General features: G+C 35.6%; 1 protein-coding gene across 1 annotated transcript in view; it reads left to right on the top strand.

The window, feature by feature from the left end:
- The window catches only part of LOC149560855 (alkylbase DNA glycosidase-like protein mag2), a 46,453-nt gene extending 27,901 nt beyond the window's left edge, over positions 1-18,552 (top strand). The window contains exon 2 of the mRNA XM_089824859.1: positions 17,818-18,552. Within this exon, the coding sequence (XP_089680985.1) occupies positions 17,818-18,246 (429 nt within the window). The 3' untranslated portion in view covers positions 18,247-18,552. The remainder of the gene's footprint in view (positions 1-17,817) is intronic.
- Positions 18,553-24,046: the final 5,494 nt, after the last annotated feature.

Here is a 24,046-nt window from a genome sequence, read left to right as displayed (position 1 = left end):
ATGTTGCCTAGCCGTTAGTTCCTTCACCAAGATAGTTAGAATCCATATCCAATAGTCTGACGAGGGACTTTTTTGGTGCCCCATTCCTTAAATCCCGTTTAGTGATGCTTCTCCCCTTCGTTTGATCCTGCATCCAAAAAGAGTATTTCCATGATAATAACATATTTCTTAATTTTAATCAAAAGTATTTCATAATTGTCGTAACAGCTAACCAATGCCAATGACACTATTTTTATAACTTCTTGAGAATGAAATAATAATAATGATAAGTTTCAATTAATTTGCAACTAACAACTAACAAGTCTTTTTCACATGAATCAACAATCAACCAAAATTTTCAATTTCCCATGATCATATCATTCAACTGATTTTAACTAACCAACTGCCAATCACATGAAATGTATACGGCTACATGATTGTTTTAAGAGACAAAAATTTGGGATGTAACATAGAGTCTCACCCCATCGCCAAGGTTGTTTTACATTCTTACTCTTAGATAGCTTTTATTTCCTTGAAGTTATTTGGTTGGAAGTGGTTCGAAGAAGTTAAAGTCAAATTGATATTCATTGAATGGATAAGTCCTTTTGAGGATAACCAACATATCACATCATTATAGCTAAGTGAAAGTCCATGATTAAGAAGGAACCTTGAGGTTGTCTCATTTGATCATACGAGTGATCTACATTGTTTAGCATATGAGCATCGTTATTCAAGAGAGAGTTAGAAATTTGGTGTTTCATCTTGGAATACGGAGTATTCAATTTTGTATGTGTTAGTGGAACAAAACTCACATCAACAGGTAGCTTGGTTAAGTTGATGGGTCATTAGTGAAAATGAGGTGCTTAGTTTATTTGTTATGCAATAAAAAATTATGTATTTTTCTTGGATGGTGGCATGGTTTATTTATTAATTCATTTGTCATTAATAAAATTGGATGGGTCTTTCATTTGTGTTGGTAATAAGAGAAACATTAAACGAGATCAAATCTTGATTACTTATGTATAATCGACAACCAACACCTGGATTTGCTGGGCTGAACTAACATGCCTTTGACCTTGTCAAACCTGGGCTTTAAAAACACACAGGTTACTGAATAATCCTACATTTATTATTTTTTATCATCACATTTTTCCAAAAATTTTGCCCTCTTTTAGGTTTTAGAATTCAATCTGCCATATTTTCCCTGTATTTTTCTGTTCTAAACCTGTGCGATAGAATTTTATTTACCCTTTAAATTTGCTGTGTAAATATAATGCTACTATGATTATCTGGGATGCCATCCTTTTTAAGGGCCTTGTGGGGATGATCTGCCATCTCTGACATTCCTGTGATGTCACTGCAGCCATCAATTTTAAACCCATAAAAAAAAAAGTTCCCCTTGACCTTTTTAAATTTTTTTTTTCATTCTTTTTCTTATCATTTTCCTATTAAAGATGTCTGGTTGGACATTCTCGCATTCTTCCAAAGCTCGAACCACAAACGGGTGCAATAATTGGCTGGGTTGAGTACCTCGTAACTAAAACCTGCAGCAGCTGATCAATGGACTGCAGTCGGGTTCGATAGGTGGCTGTAAATATAGAGCAAGGTTCAATTTTAGGATTATTATAGGTTCTAGTGTGTCCAATTGTAAATCTGAAACATCCTAGAAAATAAGGAGACATTTTTTTGACACTTGAGTCTTGAATCATCACAAAAAACTTAAAAAGAGATCTATCAGGCTTAGAAGCAGCATGGATGCATATAGCAGAAACTCCAGCTCTCTTTTTAAGTGACTTGGGATGATTGTGAATGACAAATCTATCTGACTAGCTGAATGGTTGGCAAACTTGGACTGGCCTTGGACCTGGCAGGCCAAACAATGACTTGGACTGGGACTTAGCTCAAACTCGGGGAAGGAGTTGGCTAAAGAACAATTCTGGACGTTTTAGATCATAGTTGGAAAACTTGGACTGGCCTTGGACTTGGCAGGCCAAACAATGACTTGGATTGGGACTTAGCGCAAACTTGGGGAAGGAGTTAGCTAAAGAAAAAAACTGTAGTTTTTCAAAAAGAAACAAAACGAAACTAATGCATCAGGACAATGTAAGAGCCACAATTGAAATATTACATGTCATATGATCTCCAAGCACTCAATATTTGATCCCAGTTTCAAACTTTAAAATGCAAAAAGCAACATAAGTTTATGAATGTATAATGATACATCCAAAAGTGAAAAACCACAAACTAAAGACAACATCTTCTTTTTCCCTCACCTAATATCACTCAATTTTTAGGACTTGAACTAGTAGGTGCTAAGGTATCTAAATGAGTAGTTGATTCTTCTTCTTCAAGATCAAACTCCTCGTCATCATCATCCTCCATTTCATCAAAATCATCCAATGTTGCTGCTTCTGGTTCTTCTGCTGCTCCTTTCTCTATTTCTGCAAGATCTTCTTCAATAAGGAGGACATCATCACCATCTTATTGCTCACTAAGAGTCAACCATATGGATCAATTTTGTCCAAGTCAGTGGACTCATGTGAAACACCCTCCACCTTTCTAGTGTGAAGGCGAATCCTGTACTGAACAAAGACAAGATCATTGAGTTGCTTCTGGGTCAACCTATTTCTCTTCTTTGTTTGAATGTTCTCAAATAAATCCTAATTGTGTTTACACCTAGAAGCACTACATGGCTTGGACAAAATACTCACGGCTATCATTTGAAAATTAGGTGTGCCAACACCACGATTCTCCAACCATAAATCTACAAAAAAACATATAGAAAAATTAGAAATTTAGAGTGGGTAAAAATTGTAACAATCATTATCAAGTTTCTAATTTTTCTTGTAGTATTGAACAAAATGTTTTACCTGGTTGTTTTTTTTCCCTCATGTCAATTGCTTGTTGTGAACAGAAGAGTCTCCCCCTTGCATCCTTGTAGGTCTTGAACAATGAAAATTTCCAAATTCATTAATAAGAATTGTCAGACTCAACAATGAACATTTCCAAATTGTCAAATTAGATATAACAAATCTCGAATTTCCAACTTCAACTCGTCAAGAACCTTGTCTCTGAATTTGTGGTAAAGTGCCGTGTTATCAATGCATGCAACAACACCTGACGTGACCTCTTCATCAGCTCTAAATGAATCAGAGAAGTAGAATTTTGGGTTCAAGTAGGTCAAGGCATGTATTGGTTGATGGAGTTGGTTGTTGAGCTACGATCAATGATGCACCAAAGGACTTCATATTCTCTGCCAAAGTAATGTGAAATGACTTCTTTGGTCCTATCCATGGCCTCGCAAATGAAAACCATTGGCATGCCCTATCCATCTACCATATGAACAACCCTTACCAAAGGTTTTGCTGCCTATAGTATTAAAATAAACTTTAAATTATTACAAAAGTAACCCCTCAAAAAAATAGTAAATAGATTTTCTTGTATAAAGTTTATATTTGTGCTTGTTAATTACCATGATCAACTCAGCTCCACTGTTGTTGAACCCATCATAAAAAACAACACTTACTATCTTCTCTGCCTTAGGTTTTTGGAGTACGCAGAGTCCAAGCAAGCATTAGATACAAACATTTTCTTAAGATGAGGAATGACACCAAGAATGCTTTGCAATGTGAGGAAATGGCTAGCAAATTGTGTATATTTTGGTCACACAATGTCCTTGTCCTTTGTGTGTCTTCTCATCAAAGAGAGGACTCAAGTATGGTTATAGATGGATTTAGTGACATTTTTAGCATCTTTAACCACCCTTTTCACCCATCCAATCTTCCTAATGTCCTCTAACAACAAGTCGAAGTAATGTGCAACACAATGACTCCATGGAATTGCAGGATACCTCTCCATAAACATTTTATGTGCAACTACATATGTAATTATGTCGTTAATGATAATTTGGACAACATTCTCAACTCCAACTTCCTGGATCACCCCATTTAACATATTGTGCAAAGTCTTAGTGTTTTTTATTTCACTTGAGGCATCTATAAACTTGAGGAATACCATTGCACCATTAGAAGCAACCAAGAATTTGAGGAGAGTCCTATTTCATCAATCCTTCAGATAAAAGCTGCATTCTTTTCTTCAAATTTTTGTCTGATCATCAACCACAGCCTATGTATTTTTAACTGACTGTTGTAGCAATGGTTTAATGAAGTCTTTAGCTATTGGGGCCATAAACCCCTTGTCTGCAACTGTAAATTCAGTGACCAAACCTTCCCAATATGGGCTGTTCGTCACATTGAAAGGCAAATTGTTGTAGCACTGAAAATTTGCTGCTCCTAATCTTGCTTGTTGTAATGAGCCTGAATTGGAGGGCCTGGGGTCCCCATGGTGCTCCTAAGCACTGTTATTGGCTTTGGCCAATAACTTAAATATATAAAGTAATAACTAAATAAAACTTGAGAGTGCTGGCCTTAGCTGACTTGGTATAAATTTATTTTATTTTTGGAAAAACCCTTTGTTCTAGGGCTGACATGTCCGACCTCGTTGGGTATTTATTTATCAGTTTTTTGGCGGTTCATTTGATTTTTATGCTTGGTGTACACAAATTCTACCAGTGTGTGCGACTGAGACAGAGACAATCAAAGATGGGACGTTAACCCCATTCTTTTATGTGAATTTGCTGGGCATTGGGATTGTACATCATTAACCCAGTCTATTAATATTGCAGCCACATACCATTGAGGACTCACAAAGATCTCAGGATAAAGGAAGTGGAGAACACTTGAGAGAGGTCTCCAACCACCAATGGAACTAGGAATTATTTGAATCATTTATAGGCGGCGAATTCAAGAATAGCAAATACTCCAGGAGCTGGCACTGTCTATAAAATCCGGGTATTTGCATAAACTGATATTTACCAGTGATTGTATGGAAACAAAGAAAATTATAAAGTTGTTGGTGGATCATTTGCAATAGCCTGTAACTTTGTTCAATGAAAAATCTCGAAATGATTCTGAGACTATCAGAAGATTCTGGATGGATTAAAACTGTTTGCGAAAATATGGTTCATTGCTCTATTTTATGTGTGTTTTCTTGAGTTGGAACTTTTCAGTGATATCAGAGCTACAATCCTGCCAGTTATTGGGTATTGTGGATGAGTGAAAGAAAACAAAGTTACCTGCACAGGGAAGGAAGAAGGGCCACCATGAGTGACATAGTTGATGATGAGGCAAGGACATTCTTTAAGAGGTATGAGGAGTTTCACCTTAGCGTCTGAAACACTATAAAAGAAGTGGTCCAAGTGTTGAGAGGGTTAAATGAGAATCATGGTGGTGATAGGGCTGAAACAGGTAGGGCAGAAAGAAGTGCTGCAAAATGAAGGGAGGTCTGCTAATAATGGGGAGAACAACAATCCCAAGGGAGAGGTCTTAGCCGAGAGTTTTAGGGATAAGTTCTTGACAAGTGAAGAAGGTGGTGAAGACCAACCCAACCAGATCAATGAAATGGATTGTCTTCATGCTGAATACCAACCAGGTGTTGAGTGAAGCAGTTAAAAATGATGGCTTTCACCAAGTGTTGTGGTCTAAAAGCTAAGGGGAGCATAGGAGGAAAGGGTATGAAAGAAAAGATTTTCAACACCATTTGGGGAAAATAAATAGGAAAAATCTTGATGGGAAGAGCAATATCACAGTCAGAACTTGTTTACAAAATCTCGTAACACTTATTTCTCATTGAACCCTATAATAGAAGAAAGGCCATCAAGTTTGCAATCCAACATCTAGAAGGAACCACCCATGAGTGGTGGTATCACGAGCTAGTCACTCAAGGACTCAATTTGGTCTCAACAATAGAGGGGTTATGTTACATCCCAACTTTTTGATCTTTTAAAACAATATTATAGCCGTTGTAATGGTTAGTTAGAAACTCTCCGATATCATGATCTTGTGAAATGGAAGTTATGTTTAATTGAATTGATTCACGTGTAAATGACTTGTTTGTTGATTATTGTTATTTCGACTAAAAATGTATGCATATATTTTAAGATAAATGTTAGTGATGGTTAGCCATTGTGACAGTTATCAATTATTGTGTTTTCTTGGCATTTCAATTTAAATGAAGGAACATATTATTATTGTGGAATATGCATTTTTTATTGTAAGAGTGGGCGAAGGTGGGAAAGCATTGCTAAACGAGATTCAAGGAATAGGGCACCAATTTAGTCCATCGCTAGACCATTAGGTATGGATTCTAGCTACTTTGGTGAAGGATATAATGGCTAGGCAACAAAGTATACCATGAACAATCATAAGCTACTTGATCAATTTTTATAACAAGACAAATTTAAAACATTTAATATCATGAGTAGAACTATTACCTCTCTTTTATTTTGAGACTGTGGAAGTGGTCAACTTTATAATTACACACACACACACATGTATAATGTGATATTTTGGTAATATCTATGAATTGCACTTACATGTACATATACATATATGTGTGTGTACCTAGAGAGAATATAATGATAAAATGGAGTTATACGTATTCTCAAAATTACACACATATATAGATATATCATATATGTATATGTGTGTACATTAATAGGTAAAAGAAATCCAGTAGCATGATAACAATATATATATATATATATATATATATATATAAAATTGATATTTAAATCATAAGAAAATATAATCTTTACGTCTTAATTTTGGTTTCATATCGATGAGCGCTCTAACCTTCATATCAACTTTATTTTTTTTTTAAAATTTGAAAGTTATGAAAGTTTCTTCTAACCGATATTGGCATTGATCGAATTCCTTCTTGTAATTGAAGCCGTGGGAGACATTACTTACTCTCCCTGCAGCAAGAGTGAAGCATTTGAAATCATTTGCTTTGAATAGAACTTCCTCTCTTTCCATTGCACCTTTTTTGAGAACAACTTTATTGGAGGATCACATTTAGATACCTCGATAGCAGCATTGGCCACGCTTGATAATATTCTCGTATTGGAGCCATATTGCCAAACCACAACATCAAATCCAAAGTTGAAACCTCAAGTCATGAAATCATTCGACCAATCTGATTTCTTATTTTTATGTACATCTCTTATGTTGCATTCTCTCAAATACATTCCGCAAGGAATGACGAAACATTATGTTAAATGCATTCATGATTTGAATAAGTATTGTAGTCGATACCAAGGTCCGAGAGTATGAAGAACTCTGATAGAACATCAGCTCTACCTTCCCTTTTATGTAATAATTCTTACATGTCGGGTGCTAGTATAGACTTGCAAAGCCCAACCTGAAGAGACTCCGTTTTGTTTGTTGATCAATTACTTGTACAATGCTTAATGCTGAAAGATGGTATAAGAATATTTCTTTATATTTCACAAAGAATATATTTGACTTATGTAGTGGTATTATCCATATACCGGTTGAGATAAGAATCAGATTCATGTTCATAAGTTCTAATTAGTAAAGGATACATAGGTACTGGCATATCTCCCAAGATGCACCCAAGACCAAATGAGTCAAGTATAAATGGGTGAAGAGGAGAGGTATCCCTGCAAGAAATAAATTGAAAACCAGTAACCAAAGAGCATGATTATCTAAAGAAAAAGGGAAAACTGTTTAGTTTGAGTGAGCACATGGTTGTTCAAAGTATATTCAGTTGTCAAGTCAAGCGATGGTGATCGGGCTGTTTATTTGCTCATCTAAATCCTTGGCCAAGGTAGATTAGAGGCATGCTTGCCACAAATGATCACTAGAGGTTAGGAGTGCTAGGTGATAGAGGGAGGGTTGACGGAGGAATTCTTCAGCCTTATTTGCTGCTTAGCTGACCCTCTAACACCAAAATGCTTAGATGGCAGGACTATGGTGCCTCAAGCCTAACCTAGGGTAGGGAGGGCCTTTCTCGTAAGAGATTGTGTGGGGATATGATAAGATTCGTGGTTGGAAGCTTAAGCCTATGTCAATGCTTCTCCTCTTCACCAAATGCTGAGGCTTGCACAAAACGCCAATAGTTATTTCAATTCATGTATAAGTTCTAAATCCTTCACTTATACTTTATGTTACTTGAAATGTATAATTGCAAGTGTAGTTAAATTGATTTGTTTCTTTCAAAATGTAATCGTAGGAGTTAGTTAAGGAAGTTAAATTAGTTGTCTTTCATATGAAATGGATATAGTTGTTGCTTAAATTCCGATTATATCTTGTATTACAAATTCAGTTAATAGTTTTATTTCTATATGATGTAATGGGTTTTCAATTATTTTATGTCATTCCGTTATGATATTTGGTTATAATCTTAGAATATGTTCTCTATTTTCAGCTTAGTAAAAATGGTATGTTACAGATTCAGTCAAAGACTGATGGATAGATTTGATATGATACCCGGAAATCCATTTGAAAAGTCTAACTCAACTAAGGCAGGAAGGCTCAGTCGAAGATTATGTGGCCAAGTTTGAAAAAAATTCAGTAATGGTGCTGATGTGTATGGTAGATTGTTGGTTGTGGTTTTCATTGAAGGGTTAGCTGAGCCACTTAAAGGGCTACTAAAGGCCTTAAGCCAAACAACCTTCTAGGGGGCCTTGAAATCAGCACTGAATTTGGAAAAGTCAATGGCTAAAGACAACTTCACTAGTAGGAGGACAACATCAGCGATGCCAATCAAAAAGCCTTCCCAAAAGAGTCCAATGCCTCCCAAGACACCTGAAACAATTAAGGAGGAAATTGTGTTTTACATGCAAGGAATCATGGCAACCAGGGCATTGCTGTTTGGGAAAGGGACAAATTCTTTATATTGAAGTTATCTCGGATGAAGATGTTGGTAGTCATGATGATGATTCTGAAAATGAAGAAGAAAATTAGGAAGATTCAACACAATGTTCATTTGCTGCATTCATAGGATAACCACACTATAGTGCATTCTGCATTAAAGGGGTCTTGAAAGTACAAAAAGGTAATTGTCATTATTGATAGTTTAGTGTCTTATAATTACATTAATGAAGTAGCAAGGAGTTTGGGACTGAATACAACTCCAATTGAGGGTTTGATGTAAAGGGTGGCTAGCCGAACCATTCTCTCTTGCCTAGAAAAGGTTCCTCAAATAGAACTAACATGGGTGATTGTAAATTGTGTGATGACTTCTATGTGATTGATATGGACATGGAAATAGTTCTGGGGTGCCAATGGCTGCAGAAAGTTGATACATATGAGAACAGCCACCGAAAGAAGGAAGTCACCTTCCTACATAATGGGAAAGATATAGTATTACGTGGTCTGAGCAGCAAAGGAACAATCAGTTCTACTTGTTTTTTTAAGTGTTTTAATATGTTCTTTTTTATGTTGGGCTCTTGTCTTGTCATTGTTGTACCTATCTTTTCTCCTCAAACCCCCCGGCCCCCCTCCTCCTCCCCCCCACATTCTTCTTATGGTTTGCTAGATCTGCAATCTATCATCTTTTGTTCTTCTTGTTCCCTTGCATCCTGATGATGGATCATGTAGTATGATCCCAAACATTGATGGTAAAAAACTCTACACAATCAAATCCAAAAATTAAAATCTCAATGGAGGTATCGACTAAATGAACGGGGAGAGTTTTTCTTTAAGGGCAGATAGCATGGTCAATGAAACTTGTTATTACAGGAAAAAATGCTGCTAAGAAAGGAGGGACTATTAAAATGCAGATTCAGTCTATTTTAGAGAAATATAGTGGGGTATTCAAGGATATACCACCAGGATTGCTCCCTAAGAGAGATTTACAACATATCATTGAGCTTGAAGGAGCCAAACCAGCTATGATCACTCCCTACCATCATTCCAAGGCAATTAAAGAGTTGTTGGAAATAGGGCATATTAGACCGAGTTCCAACTGTTTTGCATCTTCAATAGTGCTGGTCAAGAAGAAGTGTAGACCCATGAGAATGTGTATAGATTACCAGTCTCTCAACAAGAGAACTATCAAGAACCATTATCCAATTCCAAGAATTGACAAATTAATTGATGAGCTCCATGGACAAAGGTACTTCTCCAAAGATTGATTTGCGTTTAGGATACCATCAAATCAAAGTTAGGGATGAAGATGTACATAAGACAGCTTCTCGGTGCCGCTCTGGGCACTATGAATTTTTGGTAATGCTCTTTGTTCTGACAAATGTCCAAGCAACTTTTTGGTCATGTATGAATCGGGTTTTCATCTTACAAATGAGGAAGTTTGTTTTGGTTCTCTTTGATGATATCTTAGTCTATAGCAAGACTTGGGAAGACTATTTATAACATTTGGATGAAATATTAGGTATCCTAGAGGAACAATTCTTTTATGCCAAAGCATCAAATGTGAATTTGTGTTGCAAGAAATCTTGTATCTGGGTTTTAAAATCAGTGAGAAAGGGGTGAGTGTTGATGAAGAGAAGATCAAAGCCATCCAAGGTTGGCTTGGGCCTAACAATTTAATGCAACTGAGAGGATTTGTGAGATTATGCAGCTATTATGGAAGGTTTATAAGTGGGTTTTCACAGCTAGCTGATCTCTTGACCAAGCTGACCAAGAAGAGAGCATTTATATGGGCTCCATCAGCTCAGCAAGCCTTTGATAAGCTCAAGGAGGGTAACGAGTTCAACCCTTGTTTTGGCAATTCCAGATTTTTCACTTCCCTTTGTTTTAGAATGTGATGCCTTTGCAGAACGAAAAGTGGCTATTTTCATGCAAAATAATAACCCTATAGTGTATGAATTATGAAAGTAGGAAACTCAAAGAGGCTGAGCATAAACTCTCAATTTATGATTACAAAGATGCTAGCTATAATGCACACATTGACCAAGTTAAACAATACCTAGTGTGCAACAATTTTTTGGTTAAGATTGACCTTAACAGTCTGAAATACTTTCTCAGTCAAAGGGAGTAGAATGTCTGGCAATAGAAATGGGTAAGTAAAATTCAAGCCTATGATTTTGATATTGAGTTTGTTAAAGGAAGTTACAATGTGGTGGTTAATGCCGTGTCTTGAAAACATCAACTTTATTCCATCTTTGATATATCTATTGACTGGAAATCATTAATCTGTGCTGAGTATGTTAAAAATCAGTTTCCTAACCATATTGTTGGAGGCAAGGTGCAAGATGAGAGGTTTAAGGTGCCAGAGGAGTTGATTTTATACAAAGTATGGGTGTATCTCCTAGCTGATTCCAAGATGAAAAAAAATCTTGAATGCTTGCCATGACACTGCATTAGTAGGCCATCTAGGGTTTTACAAAACATACAAACAAGTAAGAGAGTGTTTCTCTTGGAAGGAGCTAAAGCAGGATGTAATGCAGTATGTAAGGGAATGCGACGAGTGTCAACGGAAAAGAAGAAACATGTTGTTCCAGTGAGTTTGTTACAACCTCTACCTATCACAAATCAGAAATGGGAAAGTATATTGATGGATTTCATCACAGGGTTGCCTAAAGTCCAAGGTAAGGATTGTTTATATTTGGTGGTAGATAGGATTATGAAATATGCTCACTTTCATGCTATATGTTCAGAATTTAAAGCACCATAGGTGGCATATTTGTTCTTCAAAGTGATTTCATGGCTTACCAAAGAAAATTGCGAGTGACAAAGACACTAGGTTTTTAAATTTGTTTTGGTAAGAACTTTTTTGTGTGACTGGGACAAAGTTGACACCTAACACTAGTTATCATCCACAAACAGATGGACAAACATAAATAGTGAATAAGTGGATTGAGGGCTATTTGAAGAACTATATTATACGATAGCAAAGAATGTAGATTAAGTGGCTACATTTGGGGGAGACTGTCTTAACGCCACTCACCACATGTCCATTAGAATGTCTCCTTTCAAGGAATTCTATGGTTAAAATGCTACATCTTTTGTGGATTTGATCTTTTTAGATAATAGAGTCTCCGGTGATTAAGATGTCGTCGAACAAAGAAAGGACGTTTTGTTAGCCCTCAAGAAAAACTTGCAGTGTGCTCAGAGTCAACAAAAGTTGTATGTGGACCAGCATCGGGCAAAAAGATCATTTGAGGTGGGTGACTCGGTATATTTTAGACTGCAGTCCTATAGACAGTCATCCATTAAAGGAAGTGGGGCAGAAAAGTTTAAACCACGTCTTTACAACCCTTAGTCAATTGTAAGGGAGTGGGGGAGGTTGCATATGAACTGGAATTACCATTAGACAAAATAATTTACAATACATTTCATGTTTCTTGCCTTGAAAAGGCACTCGGACAGCAATTTACACCTTCAACAGAGTTGCACGTTATCAATCCAATCTATTGTTATCACAGAAGCATGCCGTTGACAACTCACAAAGATCACGAGAGAAGATAAAAGAAGTGGAGGACGCTTAAGAGAGGTTTATACCCACCAGGCGAACCAATAATTATTTCAATCATTCCCAAGTGGCAAATTCAGGAATATAGCAATAGCTCCAGGAGTTGTCACTATCTATAGAATCTGGGTATTTGCATTAGCTGGTATTTGCCAATGATTGTATGGAAATGAAGAAAATTATAAAGTTGTTGGTGGAACACTTGCAATAGCCTCTAACTTTATTTACTGAAAAATCTGGAAATGATTCTGAGACTATAATAAGATTCTGGATTGTTCAAAACTGTTTGTGAAAATATAGTTCATTGTTCTATAGTTTGTGTTTTCTTGAATTGGAACTTTTCACTTGCTCATGTTTTTCTCTCTTCCATCGAGTACCTTCAAGTGAAGGTTGTGTTCCTGGAACAAATAAAATTGTGTCTGATGTAAGAGGAGTTTGAGTCTTAGTAGCCTTAGCCTCATTATCAGCAATACATGAATTTAGTTGATGGATGCTTGGACTTCTGCGAGTGTGACCAAGGGAAGCCGAAGTGGGTGCATTTTGATTCATTGCAAGTTGCAACTACCTTGGCCTCTTGTTTTTTTCCCTTTCTTCTTTTTGCAATTCATACTTAACAAGAAGGGCCTTCATGTGTCTAACAATCTCCAGAGTTGGATTGGGGCAACCTTCCACATTTTGTCCAAGCTTTTTTGCAAGGTGGTATTTTTCTGTTGACTTCATCTGTCATCCGTTTGCCACATTTGGTGCTAGTCATCTCTCTGGTTCTATTACCTTTTATCCCATACTTCCATGCTTCATCTTTTTTTCTTCTTGATTTTGGGGCTTTCTTTCGAGTTAAAGTTGACATTAGTGTTTTAAAATGAAAAACAAATTTAACAGGGTTTTGTGGAAAATCAACAAAAAATTGATAACAAATCATTTGATAAAAATAAAAATAATATTAAAAAAAGCTAAAAATACAAGGAAATAAGTTAAGAAGGGAAATGGATTATTTTTGCCAGCATATCCCCTTGTTTTTCAAGATTTTTGATTTTAAATAGATGGGAATTAGAAGAAAATAGAGGAGAAATCCTTAACCTAGATCTCTTTTGCTACTTTGATGTTGTTTTTTCACCTTCTCCAACCCCTACAAACCTATTTTGAGCAAGAGCAACAAATGAGTGGAAATATGAAAAATAAATAAATCAGGTTTTAAAGTGACTGTGTTTGATGTTTAATTGTATAGCTGCAATAAAGATCATGGCATGGAAATATGGAAAATAAATAAATAAGGTTTTAAAGTGACTGGGCATTTGATGTTGAATTGTAAAGCTGCGATAGAGATTGTGCTACTTGTGTTATTTTACTCTGTTGCTACTTTCAAAGTTCTCACTGTTCTATCCTCCTTGTTCAACCTTCTGTTTCTTAAGTTTTCAGTTTGAGAGATTATTTTTCTTGTCAGTTACTAATAGAGATTATTTCTCTTGTCAGTTATCATGGCGGTTACTCTATTTCCTCCTTTCTTGAGTTCTTTGGCATCGTGTTATGTCTTCATTTATTTCACTGTCAGACATGGCTTCATATTTGTTTGTTATTGACTTTGGATGAGTCAATATTGATGTTATTGTTCTTGGCACTGTGCGAACTTGTTCTGTTGCTGACGGAGTTTTGCTGATAATGAACACGCACGATAACAGTTGAAGTTTTTACATTGTTGCTCATGATGCATTGGCTTTGGTTCCCTTCACCGACAGTTCATTTCTACTGCCAGTTACTATTTTCCTCGTGTATAGCTGTTGCAAGATACGATTCTTCATTTCTTAGCGGTGTTGTTTTCTCTTGAGCTACATTCATTAGCTTATTATATAATTGTAATTCTTCAGTGTATGTACAATAATTGCTATGTATCTTGATTCTTCAGAAGTGCAATTATATGCTCAGTGTATCAGGATTTTATAAGTGCTGAGACTCCAGCATTTTGCTCTATTTATTTGTATACGATCTTTGTGTGATTATTGAGCAGACTATGTGATTCTTTATGTTTGTAATCTATTCGCTTAGAAGTCTGTGAGACTCAGATATTTTTGATAAGCGAAAAGTCAGGCTTTATTGGTTGACTGGTTGGAGACTTCAATCATAAGTGAGAATACTTTATTTACTTTGAGATCTAAATTAAGGACCTACCTTTCGGGTTTGGCTGGGCTTTCCTGTTTAGTATGAGGGGTTTCCCAGGGTAAATAATGGTGTCACATGTTCATATGCTTTTCTGGTTTTCTGTATATTGGATTCATATTATTCTGGTTCAGATCATTGACATTTGACCCCTGCAGCAAGAGTTCATTAGGACTCGGGTGTCCCAATGATGGACTTACCTGAGTCCATGCAAAAACCAAGTCCAAGTGTATGGACTTGCGTGGACTTCACTCTCGAGTCCATGGCAAGTCGACTCGTTCATGGACTAGCGAGTCTGTCTGAGTCTACAGACTTTCCAACTATGTTCTACATAATGGTGCGACAGTTTATAAAAGAGTACCGACTCATTTAATCCACATTTTTCTTGTTTTGAGTTCACTAAACCATACTTGGAGTTTGCAACAGAACTCTAGGTAGGCATTAGTTTTCTAGCAGTTGAGTTGTAAGTTTTTACTCTGCTCCTGCAACATTGAATAATTGTACTCTGCTCTAGAAACCATTGTGGATTGTTGGATCATCTCTTAAACTATTCTTTATTGTGGATTGTTGGATCTCATTCTTGAACTTAAATTTAAATATTCTTAGTTTGAAAATATCAATATCGCTAATATTAGTTTGATTAGCCATCCTCTGACCTCCCACAAAATTTAGGAAAATCTAGTGTTTGTTGATGCCCTGTTCTTACAGCATCCAAAGCTATGCTCTGCTCCAGAAGCTATTGTGGATGTTTGGATCTCTTCTTTTAATTTTAATTCCAAGTTATTTTTATCCTTAAAAAACAATGAATATTATTATTAATATTATTTTATTAGCTGTCTTCGAGTTGCCCCCAAAATTTAGGCAAATCTAATGTCTGTTTCACACGCCTAAATTACTTCCCAAATTCGAGTTTCTCTGGTGTTTCTGTTTTTTGTCCAATCAATGTTCACATACAAAGTATGCAATACTAGTCATTTGAGAGTGCCGAGTTTTAGAAAGACTACAAGCCACAGCACAAACTTTGCCAGAGCTTTGTCAGAGATCATTACAATAATCAACTTTCAAACTACGTGCAGTCAAATACTATTAGATCCTTTCCAGCACCCCAACTTCCTTTTACTCTCCTATTCTACAGGAAGAAAAACAAATAAAGAGGGATTTAGCTTTTCAAGGACCACATTGTTATACCAAATAAGTTACTCCACATTTGAAGCTCCTCTTGCTCTTGGAGGATTTTCGATTTAAATGTTCAATTGGTGTAACATTGTTTTTATGATAAATTAGCGCATGCTTGTTTTGTAGAAGTTTAATCATTGGTCTTTGTTGTATTGGTTTGAAACCTATTGGTAGTATAGTTTAGAATCTTCAAATTAAAATCATTGTGTGCTCTTTCTGATTCTTTCTTTGGATTAAGTGTTCATTGTCATCACAAACTTTCCAAAAGGGAATTTATTTTGATTATACTTTTGTTGCTATACCAGCATCATTGCAGGAACTAGAGGCTTTGGTCGAATCAATTACCAATTTAAACCCCATTATCTCATCCCTCACGTCTTATTTAATTAGGTTAGTTTGAAAGCAATGTGTGCTGATTTCTTTTAAAAAGTAAAATTCAATTTGTCCAACCTACAACGTTCAAACATATCACTTTCCAAAGAAATTCACTTTCCTAGGAGCTTTTTCCCCATAGCATTTTTCAACAAAACCTTTGCAAAATTCTTAGGAACTATTGTAGTGGAATTAAGCCAAATCCTCTGTAACATAGAAAATCTGAATTTATAAAACTTGAAAGTTTTTATTAATAAAAGATTCTCACTGTTCAGAAAATATGTTTTGATTATCTGCTGTGAGTCAGTTTGCAGAGAAGGGTTTATTTTATCTCCTTAATTGTCAATTGATTTCCCTGGAGTCTTTGTTTCCAGAAATAAATTTCATTTCCTTTGTATTTCCAGGAAAAAAGTTGCATTCATTAATTTATTTGCATTTAATTGCGTAGTTAGTTGTATTTGATTTTCAATTTCATAAAAAACAAAAACAAAAGGCATAGCTAGTTAATTGTGTTTCCAGCAAGATCACATTATTTGTCATTATTTTGTTTGAAGCAATTAACTCTTTAATTTAAAAGTAGAAACATTCTTATTGTTAATCCAGTTTATTTCAGGAAAATCAACTGATGACCAAACAATGCATAAAACAACTAGACAGAACTTTCTACATGCCATAAACAAATTTCATAATATCTTCTTTCAACAACATCCTACTGAAGAAAGAAACAGTTTCTAATTCAACCATAAACACCTAATCATCCATCCATGTAAGCAGCCTGTCTCAGCACAACCCTAAGGTGTTTTATGTGCTGAATTTTCATGCATAAAATGGTGGGTAGTAGTTGGTGTGATTTCATGTGGAGAATTTTATTTCTGAATAACTTCAAACTATAGCATCCTGCTAAGTGTGGGCTAGCTTTTTATCGGTTTACTTCTGAAGTACTTATTTTTATTCAATTTTGCAGTCTTTTTCAAATGGAGGTTCTAGCTTGTATAGGTGTAGAAGATGCTATTTTATAGGAATTGAGCTTTTTCATTGCACTTGTACTTGTAAATGACCTTTTAACCCTGCGCCTTGCCAGCTGCGTAAAAACTATTTCATAGAATGACACATAATTTTTAAGAAACACTAGGGTATTATTGGTTGTAAGTTTTTTAGCTTCTTTATACAATACAATCTTGTTCTTTGATAGCTTTGCATTTTTAGACCCAGAGATGGCAATATCACTATTTTATTAATATTCAACTATAGCTTGGTATCGCCAAAAACCCTCCTATTCCCTTTATTCTCCTGATACAGGTCTGGGTAAGTCCTCAGTTCTCCATTTTCCGTCTTTTGTATGTGGCAGAGTCCATCAGAAGTCACAAAACAAAACATAGAAAGGCACTATTTACTAATTGCAAATCGATATTATCATTATGCTTAATTTTGTCTACTCCTAATTTTGATTAAATCTTAATAATTTTATTATTTTATATAAATGGACGCACCTAAGTTTTATTGAACCCCAGAAAGTGTACCCTGGTAAGGTAGATATTTGAATCTGTGCAAAATATTTTTAAATTTGTATAGATTTCTTAGAACATCCAATTTTAATTTCAAAAGATTTGGTGGATAAAGTTCACTGTGGGGAAATTGTAGTTGCCAAGCAGTCTGAAAATTTTGAAATCAGAAATTAAAATGAATATGATTTGTTATTTATCTGTTTGAAAAATTGTTCAGTACATTTTCTGGACTCTTTGCAGAGAAGAACAGAAGAGCAATCCCTTGAGTGTTTTTTCAAGGAAATAAACTTAGGTTTTACAATTGTGGAAAGATTAAAGATTGTTTTCGGTTCCTTTGCAGGGGCAGACTAGTGTCATTCCTGAAACTTTATCCAAACTTTCAGCAGCAGAATTGCGAAAAATTGGCATATCAGAACGCAAAGCAAGTTACATTCATGACTTGGCATCCAATTTTATGTCTGGAGTTCTATCAGATTCTTTAATTTTTGAAATGGATGATGCCTCTTTGATATCTTCACTCACTGCTGTCAAGGGAATTGGGGTCTGGTCTGTGCACATGTTCATGATCTTTTCTTTGCACAGGCCTGATGTATTGCCAGTTGGGGATTTGGGTGTTCGTAAAGGTTTTCAGAAGCTTTATGGACTCAAAGATCTGCCCACTCCTGCTCAGATGGAAGCTCTGTCAACTAGGTGGAGACCTTATAGGTCTATAGGATCATGGTACATGTGGAGACTTATTGGAACAAAAGCCCCAATTGTTTCTTTATAATAAAGCTGCATTCTTTTGAGCACTGTGATATGGAACTGTGTGCGCGATAAGAAGATTACTGTTATTATTTGAAGTTCCTTTTCTTTTAACAACTATACTTCTGAGTTTTCTATGTACCATGGACTCGAGTAATTAATTATCGAATCATTTGCTACCATGGACTAAAGCAATTTGTTATCGACTGATTTTCTCTTTCCAGAAGAGAGAAATTGACTACAAATGGGAATTTTTTGACATCATTTTGTGGGCCAGTTGGCAAATTGATAATTTACTTTTCAATTAGTAACTTGAGAAATTGAAATGGCATCCTGGATGGTTTGATGATTGATTACGCAAGCTTCAATGTTGTTTTGTAATTTGAAGAAATGGATTTAGCACATTCAATTCTCCTCAATTGAGATGATGAGTGGCCTATTGCATGTCTTATGCTAGCAGGTTGCACATTCTGTCTCATGCACAAATGAGAAGCATTCTGGTATCTCATTTATGCTCAATCCATTCTGGGGAACTTTTTTTTTTCTTCCTTTAGGAGATAATTAGATATCAAATATCATTTTCACTTGATATTTTCTGTAACTTTTTTAAGTTTATGAAGGGAATTTGGAATATGCTATTGAAATTTTATACATCTGTGCATCTGTGATGCTCTCCATTGTAATTCACAAAAGAATACTCTTGCTGTTAGAAAAGAATTTGAGATAAAGCTGACAGATTGCAGATAATTCTTGATATATTACTCATTCAATTCTCAGATTTATGGTTGTATTAATCCTATTGGCGTTTAATATTTCCATTCCCTTGGCACCCATCTGACATATTAAGCATGGTCCTTTTGTATCCTAGACATACATTTTTAGAGGGAGTGCTTTCACCTACGACAATACTAAAGCCCTGTCCCAGAGAATATACATTTTTAGAGTGAGTGCTTTTACCCACGACAATACTAAAGCCTTGTTAGAGAGAATATACTTATAATTTATTTTCTCCGTGGAAATTATTTAAATTCTTACTACGAGGATGAGGTCTAATTTTAACATACTCGTACGCCTACTATCCTTAGATGTCATTGGCATAAAACAGTGGATTGCAATAAGAATTTTTTTACAAACATATTGAGGCATTTAACACCAGAGTTAATTTGGAGCATTCCCAAAACATATGCGTTTGAATTCCCTCTGCAGATGGCTTTCATTTTCCAATGAATATTTTTTATAGGGGACAATTTGAGAGAGGAGTATTATTGTGAAAAATAGTTTTGAGTTGTTAACCAATTGTGCCTATCATCAAATGCTATTGGAGCTCGTTGTCAATCATTGCTGGTGACGAAATGGTGCAAGCTAACTGAGCAGGATAAGTTCTTTTACCAATCAGGTTAGACTACCAGACTGAGGAAGTTCTATTTTTGAAGTCACTGGATCCTGAAGTAGTCAAACTCATTAAAGCGAGACTATATTTTTTGTTGATATCGAAAAAAAATTGAAACTTAAATAGAGTGGCGATTTATGAGTTTGGATGTGGGTTTTAAGCACGATGACCAAAATTTTTAATTGGTTGGAGGTGTTCTATTTCCAATAATCAGTCAATGACATTAAAGTTTTAACGAATACAATTTTCTTTAATTTCTTTTGTTTAGCTTGACCTTTTGTTAAGATAAAAGGATATGGTTTTATATTGTTTGTCACTGGCATGCAAATTTGCTGTTTGGTTTTAGCCTTGAGTAAAATTAATATGCTTAGAATAAAGTACTGATAGTTTTTCATTTATCACATAAAATTATGAATGACGCCTATTATGCTATGAACTTATTCCAGGTTTAAGGCTCATATGAATCAACGAATATACCTTTTTGAACAATATTTTGCATCTGCTTTCTCCTACGACTCGTCTGAAGGATGAGCAGATTTTTAATGCCCATCCGAGAGATCAAATATGCTTTTGGCCGAGATTAGATATGCCTTTGGCCATATGTTATTTATGTGCTGCCCTTGAAGATTACGTATGGCCATTTATTCTTGCTGTTCTTTTGAGGTAATTTCAACATTTCTATTATGTGTTGAGATTTCGGATACTTTCTTTGTAGGCCACAACATTCGTCTTGTTTCATTGTGGACTTAATGTGGATAGTAATTACTTGAATTGGTTGAATTGGTTAAGTTCTCCCAAAGAAACTTTTAATTTGAAGCTCAACGACTAGATTCCCAGGCCTTATTTTTATTTTTCAAGTATGGAAGTTCTAGTGGGCAGAAGAAGACATGAAAGACATTTATTTTTCGTGGAAAGAAGTGGTGCATGTATGCTTCAAATGGCGAAGCTAAAGGGTTGTACAGGGAAGATTTGTTGAATAGAAATGTCGAATTAAAATTGGATACAGTGAGTAGGGATGGATCATAGAGTTTATTTGAAATGTCGAATAGAAAAATAATACAATCAGTTTCAAAATTTTCATATTTTAAGATCTCATCTGTAGAAATCTGAGGGCTAAGGTGAAAATTACAATTACATTTGCTGTTCTCCTTTTTCTATTGTTGAAAATTGATTGTTTAACTTTGTTTGATTGTTTTTGTGTTTTCCCAAGTCTGTTTATTTTCCTTATTTTCTCGACCTTGTTTTATTTGTTTGTCATGTTATCAAGCGCTTTCCTTTATTTAAACCCCTTTTGATACCTTGTATGCCACAACTCAAGATATTTGTAGGCTTTTGAGAGATTTTAGTGTCAAATCAACCAAAAAAACATCTTATTTTCTTTTCAGATGTTTCACTCAAATGTATTTTTAGTTCAATCTTGACATTTATTGTTGATTGGGGCTTATGGTTTCTCTTAGATAACATACTGTGTGCATTTTATGACCTACCAATAGTAAAACAAAATATTGAGATGTCTTATCCTCTCTTGATCAAAATTGTGTGTATGATAAGATTATGGAAGATTATACAATCGATTCCTAGGTTCTTTCTATGCCAATTATTGATTGTGGATATGCTCAATGATAAATGTGGTATGCTGTTTATCATGAGGGCATTACTCAAGTTGACTTCAAGGTGATTCTGGATATGGGAATTGTTAGGTGCTATAGTGATGGAGTACTTTCTAAATATTTACGAATATGTAGTTTGCAAAAGGGAATAGGGTTTAGGAATTCTATTCTAGTTGTAAGGATAACGATATGAATATATGTTGCTTTGATGGACAAATTTCAAAATGATCGAGCTTTGCTTTGCCAAGATCAACTACAACTCTACAAGAATTAGTACAATATTCAATGGATTATGTAAAGGATTTCCATACCACATTAGTACACCATCAAAATAAATAGTTCACATCTAATCAAAGAAGTTAAGCATCCATGAAAGGGAGGGCCTAGACAATCATTAAACATCTTATAGTCAACAAATTATCAAAAGCATGAGCCATGTGATTAATCAAACATCATTCAGTTCTCCGTTAAAATCAAAATACTTTATTTAAAAAATATAATATAAGTGAGGGGACAAAGAGAACGTGAAAGCACTAAGACACAACAAGAGATCACCAAAATTTAATCATAACCATATTATCTCAACAACTCGTAGTACCAACTTCCAAATCTTACCCATTTCTAATGAGTAATGAGACCTTTATACACGCCTTTGATCACAATGAGTGGCTTGGATTAAAACAAAAACTTGATGGCTCAAATTTATCCACCTCATTCCTAATTAGGGTTAGGGTAAGAAGAGAGGTTGTGGCTATACAACCACGAAAAACATCTCCTACATGAAGAAGGGAGACTTAGAATTTTTTTTCAAAGTTGTGAAAAGTAATACAAAAGTTATCTTTTTTCGTGGCTGGATAGCTAGCAGTAAGAAGAGAGAATCTATAGTTAATAAGAGTGTTGGTCCACCCATAGGTCAATATATTGAGAGCCGGCAGGGGGGGGGGGGGGGGGGGGGGGGTGGGCGGTGGGTGGGGGTGTGGTGGTCGTGCTAAATCAATATACACACAAGTTTAAAATTTTCTACTTCTATCACTCTTCACTCTAGTCTACAAGTTTATGCTAGCTAAAACTTAATTGGTGAAAATTAAGTAAATTAAAAAACATGAACATAGCAACACATAACACAATATTTATCTCATGGAAAGGTAAAAGCCATAGTGCAAGTCAATCCTCACAAAGCTTGCTCTCTCATGAAGTGTGCCTAGTTAAGAGCATATCTCTATTAAAAGATTACAAAGACACTGTTAAGTGCCACCTAGTTAAGGGATTTTCATAAGACTTGTTAAACTCCGCCCTGTTAGGAGCAACTTGGTTAGGAGTAGTCACCCTATTAAAGGATTTAATACAAAGAACCTATTAGGGTCCACCCTCGACAAGATTTACAATTGTAGAGATTAGTAAACAACAGGGAATGGTCTAACAAAGTAGCTACTACACTTGCTTGGAAATAGATCCTTCTTCAGCTCCTTTGACTAGTCTAGAACTATGTTCTACCTTCTCTTGGCTCTACATCTTCAGACACAATCACTTGTGAACTTGGCCTTGCTTTCTCTTGCAAACAATCACACTTATGCTGTTTTGGCTCATTGGCTTCTCCTCAACACATTCACTAACTCCTTAGCAATGACTTTGCTTTGTCACTTTTCTTCACACTTTGAGATTATGCTTAGATAAACTCTATTGCCTCTTAGGCTAATCACTAAGAAATCTAACATTATCTCTTTTGAGTCCATCTTTTATACTCACTTCTTGCTTAGCTTTGAAACCCTAGTTTACAAATTCAAAATTTGAATTCTCATTCCTACTTCTAGCTCGACTACCTATTGCAGTAGTACACAACTCTTGTTAGATGTAACATGTTTGTACAAGAGTCATAGGTGTCATGTGTCCACAATGGCTTGCTCTTAATGGAAATAATTCTAATTTGAATTCTTTCGACCATTCCTTGATTTGTTAACCCTTCACCATTAAGTGCAATGATGAGATCACTTCTACCCAGTTTGGGACATGGTAGTCATATGTATCCTACTTTATCCTTTCCTTGTTGACCTAGCCAAACCATCCTGTATGGTCACTGGTTGATCTGATTTCCTTTTTGATTGGCATTCTTCTGCACATACTGTCTTCACCTAGCATACTTTCATCTAATTGGATCTCTTCTATAATCACCTCTGCTAGTCCTGGACTTTATCTTTCTCTAATCACCCTTGTGAATTAGAGTCACACATCCTTTGTCTTTCCTATCATTCCTCTGTACTAGTCTTAGTTCCTTCTTGTGTCTTGACATTAATGATAACATCTTTAATAACTGAGTCCATCAGTCAGTCTACCAGTCAATCTTCAAGGTTCAAGTTAGTTATGCTAACAATCTCCCCCTTTGGCATTGATAGCAACATTTTCATCATCGTTTTGTTGCCTTTCCTTCTCAGTCTCTTCTTCTTTCAACATCTCTCCTTGAGATGATGCATCCACATACTTTCACCTTTCTTGGTCCTCTTTTGTGGGTTATTTGAGACTTCACTCCTTCTAGTGTTCATCTTCAGCTTCTTTCAACTTCTTCCTTGTGTCTTCTGCACTTGCTCTTCTCAACTTCTTTGATTTGGCTCCCCTTTTGTTTCTTTTCTCTTGCTTTTCTCAACTTCCCCCCCTTTGACAACAATGCCAAAGGAAATCATATCTTGACCCTTGCAACTACTCCCCCTATTTAATAGTCCATTGTTTTCATCAATCCACCATTAGATTTACCCGTGTCTTGATCATGGATTTATGCTTACCTCTCTTATCTTAGTTTAGGTTGAATAGGGTTAAGACCCCTAACTTTTCTC

This window comes from Cupressus sempervirens, chromosome 4, assembly GCF_028749045.1.
Source record: "Cupressus sempervirens isolate cs-2001-9-10 chromosome 4, ASM2874904v1, whole genome shotgun sequence".
Lineage (NCBI taxonomy): Eukaryota > Viridiplantae > Streptophyta > Pinopsida > Cupressales > Cupressaceae > Cupressus > Cupressus sempervirens.
Note: the sequence above shows the minus strand (reverse complement) of the source record. Positions and strands in the feature narration are given on the sequence as shown.